We start from the raw sequence: 9,169 nt of genomic DNA, 5'->3' as shown, positions 1-9,169 counted from the left end.
ACTCATTTAAAAAAACAAAAACAAAACAAACACACACACACACAACCAAAAAACCCACCAAACACACATTCTGATCCTGCAGCTTTTTAATGTCCCTGTAACTGTACATGTGGTAAGAAAGATGCTGGAGCTGTGCTTCCTTTCAGACTAATTTCAGATTTAATACAAATTGTGCATGATAAACTGAGAAAGAACACATAGAGGAAATGTTTTAAGCTGGATCTAGGAGAAAAGAGGAATTTCTTCCTCAACTTAAGCCATGTAGAAGCTTCCTGTGCATGTCAGCCTGGTTTCAGACACGCTGCCTGTCACTCAGGCCAGTAACTAATGCAACTTAGTTGTCATATTTTTCGGACTTGGATTTCCCTTCTTCTCCAAATCACACTCTTTTGTCTCATAGGTTACTAATACCACATTATTATCTTAGGTAATAACACTTAGTTCTTAAATAGCATGTTTTATGAGACCTCCGTCCCTCTGATTTGGTACTTCACGGTGACAAAGGAACCAGGTGAATGTGTAGTGGATACAGTTTGCTTCCTGTCTCACTTTATACTTCTCTCACAATTATTTTTCTCTGGATGGAAAGGAAAGGTTTAGCAGGCAACCCAAGGAACACTGAGCTAAGAAAACTGACATACGTAAGCGGCACCAAGACAGCAGGCTGCAGAGACCTTCAGATTCACAGCAACAGAATGATGCTGCATTGCTTAAGTGTAAAATACTCCTTTTATTCACTATCAGAAAAGAGAACTATTTCCTCCCTCCTCCTCCTGGGAGAATGAAAACAGATCAGAACCTCAAACCAATCCTTGCACTGCCAGGAAATCAAAAGGTAGACTTGGGAGGGGTTGGAGGAAGATATAAAGGCTGGTAGCTGGAGACACAGAGCAACACTGAACTGGAGAGACTCAAGGGGAGGAGGAATCAGAGACACGAAACGTGAAGATGAACCCAAAACTTCTTTTTTGCCCTGGATTCCTTCTGCTGCTTATTGTCAGTCAAAACCAGGCAAGGGCCAGGCCCATTTCCAGCTTACAGGTAAGTGACTGGCTGCTCAATAGAACTGAAAGAAGCTGATGCTTCTTTAGGACTTAGACTTACTTCAGATTAGCTCTGTTTCTTCCAACCCCAGCTAAAGCAGTAGGAGACGCTCAAAGAGATCATGACAGCAGGAACCCTGAGGTGGGCAGACACAGAGTTATTAAATGGAGGGAAACTAAAGTAATTGATTACTGGATTTAAATTTCTGATCACATGAGGCAATTGAAAGGAAAATGTTTTTTCCTGTGGGGTCAATTTGGGGATTGCAGATTTAGGGTCATCCTGTGACCAAGTGGAGCAATAAACTTGTGGAGTAAAAGGAATTTTTCTGGAAGGACTCCAATCTAGAGCCCTAGAGCAGTCACCTGCATGCTCCTGCCTGAAGCCCTTGGTTTAAGCTGAAACAGGAATTAATGGATTGTACCTGCATGATCTCCCTCTCAGCTCAGTAGTGCAGTAATGCAGTCCCTGCTTGCGAGTCCCAGAGGTAGAACATGAGAAAAAGAGAAAGTGCGTGTGCATGTGTGTCTGTGTGTACTTGTGTGCAAAGGAATTCCAAGTCATTAGGAAAACATATTTCAGCTACCTGACTAGGGATCTGATATTCCCAAATATGAAGTAGCCTCCCAATCTGTAAAGAAATATATAACCCTTCTAGCACCAATTTCAGCATGTCTCCCATCATTGCATCACTTCTCTTATTATTCCAAGGTATCAACCATTTTTTCTTGTTCCTTATTAGCTCTTGACCAAGCCTCTTTCATCGTCTTTCACAGTTTATCCGATACCCCAAATCCCCAGCTCCAGGAAAGACTTAACTGGCAGTTTGTCAGCTCAGAATTACAGAATACGGTAACAGCATAGAGCCTTAGACCATTTTGAGAGAGCATACAGTGTTAGCTCAGAGCAGCTTGGTGAGCCAGAAGAAACTAAAGATAACCATCATCAGCTTCAGAAACCACTTCAGTACTTTCATCTTTTAATAAATGTTCAAAAGAAGTTTCTCCAAACTTAGCACTGAGCATGGCTTATACAAAAATAATGACAGAGTTCCCAGAACCCCTCCTTTTTCTCCTCTCCTCCCTCTCCACCATCTACCTTTCCCTTTTTTCAGAGTCTGTCCAAACTGTTAGATGAGGACCTGGAGCATCCCTTGGTCTCAGAAGAAAGGGACCATGAGCAAGATGACATGATCCCAACAGGTGCCTTTGATCAGCAAGATGCTGAATTCCAGTGGACCCGAAACACCAGGGACCAGCCTGAGAGCATGTCCATGGGTGACAGTGCTGTCCAGAGGTTCTTCAGCGACCTCTTAAGTTTACCCCATAGATACCGAGGCAGAAGCAAAAAGGGCCTCTCCAGGGGCTGTTTTGGTGTCAAGCTGGACAGAATTGGGTCACTGAGTGGACTGGGATGCTGACTGCTTACCATGGTAAGAGAAAGCCAGAGGCAGGTGGACTGTGTGTTCATGTATAACTTCCATAAATACACAGAAGAGCAGATTTAATTCAACTTTAAGGAAATGGTGCCTTAAAGTAACTTTTACCCTCCTATCGCAAACAATTAGTTTACTAATTTTACCATCCTCAGAATTCACTGTCATCTGATGTATACTTAAAACCTGTGAATGCCACATCTCTGCTTTACCTGCTTTCACTCCTTTCTCCAAGTCAGCTGTATGCATTTCATCTTGTCACAGAAGCCAGATCAGAGAGGTTTTCACCAGCTCCCCGGGGATGCTTGTGTCAATCCAAAGAAACTCTGAGCAGAACTGTGGAGCTGAACCTGGCCCTAGAACAGTAAGAAATCAGTTAATTTCCATGCGTGAAATCCTGTCCACTTCTCTTTCTTTTACTGTTTCCTCTGATTTCTTGACAGGACTGACTTTGAGGTTTCAAAGGACCTGTTGCCTTTCCGTGAGATATTCAGACCTTATTCACATTGGCTCCATCAATCCACCTACTACATGATACACTGAGCAAATGGCACCCCATCTCTCCCCTGAATTACTTGGCCAATAGAATACACCATTGCTGTACTGCCTATTTGTATCAGAGTAATAATTTGTGAACATCTATATGAAATTTAATTACAAAAATATTTGTACTGTTTGTGTACTAAATGTATAAATAAACAAGTCTCATTATGTCACAGATAATAAACTGTTTTCCATAATTTGTCAAGCCTTTGCTGTGGTTCTTTCATGCATCATTCCTGAGACTGAAACAATGCCCCAGTTTGCAGTTAGAGACAATCCACTAGAATTCAGAAGCATTTCAGAGGGCTGCTTTCTGGTAAAAAGGACTTTTTGGCTGCTCTTAAAAAAAAAAAAAAAAAGACACACAATCAAACAAGCCCTTCTTTTTGCCAGAAAAACCTTTCTAAAGTTAAGATATTACTATCTAAACATAAGTATAACAGGAACAAGACTGACATAGCCACCTTCACAAGAGAGTTGTCAGAAACCAGAACACAAAGCCCCAAGTCTTCGACCACCACAATTTGAACTAAAAGGGTAGCTGTCTTAGCTTGACATCAGCAGAAAGCTGTTACTCTGCACTTGGATCTGCCACTGACAGAGGAATGAGAGCTGCATTTTACAAAAATAAAAACAATTGTTTCTTACTAGTATATCTCATCTTGTCCAAAAAAAAAAAAAAGCTACCCTTCTTTGAAGAAAGTTCAAGGGCACCCTACTCTTCCATAGGCAGATTCAGATATTGCAAAGCATTTTTCTAACAAAAAGTAAAGTCAAGATTATACAAAAAAATGTATCTGACCAGTTCTATTTTTTAAGCAAACCAAGTATTCAATGAACCTAACTATGAACAGATCAGAGACCAGCTACTTGGCAAACATCCTGAGCCAACGAATTCTGTATGAAGGCTGGTTTGCCAAGATCATGACTGTGCTATCCTGATTTTGATGAGAGCTGAACTCTGCAAGCAGCTCCATGGAAATCATTAAGGCTGCTCACACAAATGTCTACACTGACGGTCGCAAATGAAGGCACAGCTGTTCACTTCCAGTCTTCTGCTTGGAGTGGACAGATGGGCTACACAGTTGTACTCCTCCCATTTTCTTGCCCACAAGACAGATGCTCCTGGAAGAAAATATTCTGGTAATAAGCCTATTCCTAACAGGACCCCTGGATATAAACTGCAACATGGAGCACAAACATCTGTGCAAAGCAAGTTCATCAGCAAGCCTCTAACTGCACGTGCTCTGAATCTCTCGCAGTTCAGCTCTCATTAAGAAAGCCTGTTTGCACAGAGCAGCTAAAGGTCTAGTTTCTGGGTCTGCCTCAATCACTTAAACTATGATTTGGTTCTGCTCCTTCTAACCACAATTCCCACAGAATGAAGGCAATCCAGGACCTGTTGGAAAGCTATTCAGAGCCAAACTAGAGAAAGCTTTGTTCTTCTCTCATGCTATTTTCAATGTATACCTTCCACTCTGAAATCACAGACTTGCTCTAGGAAGGACATCAGTACCAGCAGCTCATAAACATACGTCTCAACACTTAAGAGCTGACTGTCAGAGATCAGAAAGCACAGAATGACTTGTTAATGGAGTTACTCACCCCTTGCACAAGCTACCAACAGCTTCTCTCTATATTTTCTTGCAAACTTTTACCCTTTCAATATCTCCTGCACATTTAGAAATTACCATTAATTCTACCTGCCTATGGCTATTCCATCCTCCAGAATCTTTCTCCCTCAGACCAGTAGTTACGAGGCTATCAACAGAAATCCTGAGCAGAAAATTCAACAACATATCCTGAAGGCTTCTCCAGTTAATAGTTTTTCTTAGGTCTTATGCTGTTTGCTACTTGCTCTTTTTAAATTAACTTTGATAACAAAGCAGCAGCAACACTGAAAATGCCCTAAACAGACACTTGCTGGCAAGGAATGGTCTCATCGCTTACATAGGCACCTGTGAGTACAAGCTCTCAAACAATGGAATAGTCCATATAATGAATTTATTATACTCTGTGTTGCCTTTCCTAAGCAAAACAACAAGAAAATGAAGCATTTCACTAGTCAGGTGAAGAATTAAAGTGGGGAGCGGAGGATGAAAGAATAAATCAGTTTTCAGCATAATTCACACATCAATAGGCAGGCTACGCGTGTCTTAAAACTAATGCTGCAATCTGATCAGCGTGAACAGCTTTTCTAGATGGAGCCCCATGGACTGCACAGTAATTCATGCACAAATTCTCCTGGAGGTCTGGAGTCTTGTTGGGCCATACAGATAATACTCTCCCTTGCTGTAGCTTCCATCGTACAAAGACCTCTGCCCTGCACAAACACGAGCAAAGAGATTATTGATTCATTATTCTAACTTAACACACCTTCATACAGTCAGGAAGAGATTTTTCACTTCTTTTCCCCCAATACACAACAACTTATTTACACTGAGAAAAAGCAGACATGCTTACTTGTAGGAACCTGACAGGAAGCATCCAGCTTTCTTAAATAGAGTCCCTCTTCAGGTGTGCTAGCCCCTGGGCTTGCCCAGGTGCAACCTATATGGTGGAAAGGTTAATCCACACAGCCCACGGACATTACGGTGTCAAACAATGAAAAGCTAGTATCTTGTGACAGTTGGTGCTAATGGGAAGGTTACAGCCTCCTTCCTAATAATCCTGGATCTGATAGCTTGCTCCCAGCTCTCAGTAACCCTAGGAGCAGGCACATTCTCATAGGCATAAAAGCTTCCTGATGTTGAAATTTCAATGCTGAATACCCTGAAAATCCAATGAAGGGTAAGTGCTACTGGAGTTTGTTTCCTGAACATCCTCAGCCTGTTTCCAAACTCAGCTACACTAGCATAAACTGTGGGTCATTGAAATTATTTGTGGATAAAATAACAGAGGTCAGAGGAGGTTGAAGACTGAGCTATGAGCACTTGTGAAGAGAATCGTACAGAAGATGAATAAGAAACAGATAAGAGCTCAAATTCCACAGAGGCTGAGCTGGTAATGTGCCATCCCATCACCTGGCATTTTGTGTGGACATTTTAAAAAGCCACTTTTCAGAAAGCAAGAACAATTTATTTCACATAAAAGGCTCCATAATTAGACCCCTAAGACTGAAGCCAGGTGTGTTTGTACTTTAGGTAATTTGCTGAGTTCTATTAGCATTTAAATAATCAAAGCTAACCTTTGAAGTTAGCATGCCAGTCAGATGGGGAAGCTCATCTCTAGCTGTGTCATTTCCATCTCCATTAAGCAGCAGTGCATGAATTTACAGACTAGGATTACAGAAGTTGCTGAGGAGCAAAGCCTGCAATAAAATTACTCCTACACAGAAAGAAAGATACAGATATCTTTCTCAAATGTGTCTGCTTTTGGGTACCTGTTTATAAGTTAGGCAGCAATCAAGACTTGGTCTCATCCAAGACTCAAATCTGCCCAGTTTATTATTAGAGGGCTAAGTTGTATTTATTTCCCTTGGTCATCACACAGAGCCTATACACTCTCACCGCTTTATCCCTTTCCACTCCTGTCTGTCTTTACTACACACAAAATCAAGGATGATTGACGCACATCCTCACCTTAGCTATCTGCCTTTATTCTGTATTAACATAACACTCCCTCCTGATGCAAGCTTCCTTCATTCACGTACCGCACTTTCAAAACATGCATCTCATTTCTCTGCCAGATTCTTCATTGCTGTGATGCTTTAAACAAAACCGCTTGCCAACTGTTAAGACTGCTGGATGCAGAGGTCGTTGTCCCACACCAGCTGATACTGCTAGTTTGCTTCCAATCTAAGATAAATTATGTCAGCTGTAGGTAGATCTGTGGAACAGAAGGACAAGAAAGTGGAGGAAGGAGATGTAAAAACATAATGTATGTGGTTGCTTCTTCATACAGCACCCAGCAGTAGTAAGTCCATATCAGCTTGGTTCAAAACCCTCTGAACTCAGAGGAAAGGCTTTCTTTGGTTTTGCTGAGCTTTAGGACAGTCTCCAAAATAAAGGCCCAGGCAGAAATCACTGCATGTCAAGTAAAATCAGAGAGATTTATGAGTGTACTGGCTAAGCAAACGAGGAGGGCAGAAGGCAGAGACTTGGTGTAATTGCTTCGGTATTACCCGGACAGTGATTGAAAGGACCCTGTCTGTTGCTCTACCCACTCAATATCATGGGTTCTGCCTTTCATTCTGTAAGGATCTAACAGGATCATCTTGATTTGCACCCTGGGATCAGTGGAAATTGTACTCATTTATAGTTGAAATTTGCTACTCACATAGGAGAGACGCCGAAAAGTTTTACTGAAAGTTAATAAGAAACTGCTGTAAAGCTCTGAGGCAAAATAAGAGAAAGTTTCATACAAACAGGCTGCCTGTTACAGTCACCAAATTGGTAATTCAGACACTTTTATCTGGGGAGCCTAAATCCAAAGATCTACAAAATTTCTTTCTTTGGGCAAGGCCCCTGGGCTTTCTGCAAAGAACATTTGCTCCACAGGAATTTCTCACTCCAACCCAAGCTGTGGGGGATGAACACACCATCGTTTATGGGAAAGATGGTGGGATATGAGGAGAGGGTGGTGACTGATTCACTGCTGTAGCCAAGGCATGGCTGGAGAGCAAGTAATGTTTACAGCAAAGTGGTCAGCTATACCATCGCTCAAGGCAGACTTAGGCCACTAAAAGGTTAGTGCCTCTTAGCTATAGAGGGAAGGGTTTGCCGACAATGCCAGAGGAAGGCAAGAACCATCATCGCGTGAACTCGCAAGGAAGGGAAATCTCCTAAACCCAAATCTCAGGATGTGGTCTATTCATATAGCACAGAAGTATGTATACAGAGAAGAAAAAGCTGTTGGGAGCTGCTGCAGACAGAGGAAAATTTCTGATTCCCCCCACTTCTCTCCCCCATGCAGGAGAAATGACCCATCCTTCATCCCCTTGGAGGGGAAATCAACCCCCTGCTTGGGCCAGCTCACAGCTCCTGCGTGCCTGCAGATGTGGGACAGAGCAAACAGGCAGAAAGTGCAAGGTCCTTTCACTGCATCAGGTCCTACCTAACAGTGATGGAGAGTGGAGGGGGAGGAAATCATTGGGAAAATGAGTGCTGCCAGGAGAGGAGGAGATGACTTGGGGCAGTTCTCTCTGGAGGATTTGCTGCACTCAGGGGACCCCCCTCTCCTGGAGGGTCACCTGTGGGGCCAGTTGTAACCAGTTCCCTTATCGAAGCTGGGGGGCAGAGTGCAGCACTCCGGCTCCTGCGGGGATCTGGCAGGAGGCAGCTGAGCTCCCTCCGGGCAGAGAGTGGGGATATAAGGAGAGGCATCCATGGGCAAAGCAGCGACACGGTGCCGAGCTAGGATAGGATAGGATAGGATAGGATAGGATTCGGAGCGGCTCCCCCAGCAGCTCTCTGCCCTTCTCTCCCAGGTTTCTGGAGGAGAGGGAGAAGCTGAAGCCGCGACGGCCTCCCAAGCGCTTCTTGAGCCTCCAGGCCGGTATCCAGCAGCCAGCCAGCCAGGCTCCCCCCGGAGCCTCCGCGGGGGTGGGGTATGGAGCAATAAACTTTTGTACAAAGCCTGCTTTGCCTTTTGTGAGTGTTTTTTCGGTCACGGCGTAGCACACGGTCAGAAGATGCAGAAATCCTCTCCAAAGCGCTCCTCTCCCTCTGCCCTAAGGGCTCAGTCCCGACCCTGGCCAGAGCATCCCAGCCGGTCTGGACAAGCCTTTGCCGGAGGGTCGCAGCAGCAGGAAGGATGGTGGCTGCATCCTTCCAGGACAGTGATCTGTCCAGTGACCCTCCACGCTGCACTGGAGAGGCACTGTCAGGCACCGATGCCAGCTCTGGGACCGTGGCAGTGAGCTGGGACGCCTTTCCCGACAGCTTCACCCCTGCTAGCTGTGAATCCTCCCAGGAGGTGGGCACTGGGCTTGCGGTTAATTCCAGGTAGCGTCCTACACGCGCCCCTGGTCCCATGGGCTAAGCCGCTGGTATCAGTGCCAAGTTTGGCACGGCGGACCGGTACGGGGTGCCACTAAGGACAGAAGGGCTACATCGCTTTAAAAATACATTTGGCAGCGGCTGCTGAAGGGCTGCCGCTGCGGGCGAAGGGCCGCGAGGCGTTCAGGACCCGGGACAGACGCCAGTC

General features: G+C 44.4%; 1 protein-coding gene across 1 annotated transcript; it reads left to right on the top strand.

The window, feature by feature from the left end:
• Window positions 1–948: 948 nt before the first annotated feature.
• On the top strand, window positions 949–2,464 carry NPPC (natriuretic peptide C). Its single transcript, XM_009325222.1, has 2 exons — window positions 949–1,041; window positions 2,159–2,464. The coding sequence occupies exons 1-2, from the start codon at window positions 949–951 to the stop codon at window positions 2,462–2,464; spliced, it is 399 nt and encodes a 132-aa protein (XP_009323497.1).
• The last annotated feature ends 6,705 nt before the right edge of the window (window positions 2,465–9,169 follow it).

Source organism: Pygoscelis adeliae, unplaced genomic scaffold (assembly GCF_000699105.1).
Source record: "Pygoscelis adeliae isolate BGI_AS28 unplaced genomic scaffold, ASM69910v1 Scaffold36, whole genome shotgun sequence".
Classification (NCBI taxonomy): domain Eukaryota; kingdom Metazoa; phylum Chordata; class Aves; order Sphenisciformes; family Spheniscidae; genus Pygoscelis; species Pygoscelis adeliae.
This window is presented reverse-complemented; position numbering and strand designations above follow the sequence as displayed.

Excerpts from the sequence above, each read along its gene's own strand:
- NPPC (XM_009325222.1), top strand. The coding sequence starts at position 949 with ATGAACCCAAAACTTCTTTTTTGCCCTGGATTCCTTCTGCTGCTTATT. Across the intron at positions 1,042-2,158 it reads GGCCCATTTCCAGCTTACAG|AGTCTGTCCAAACTGTTAGA; the intron begins GTAAGTGACTGG and ends CCCTTTTTTCAG.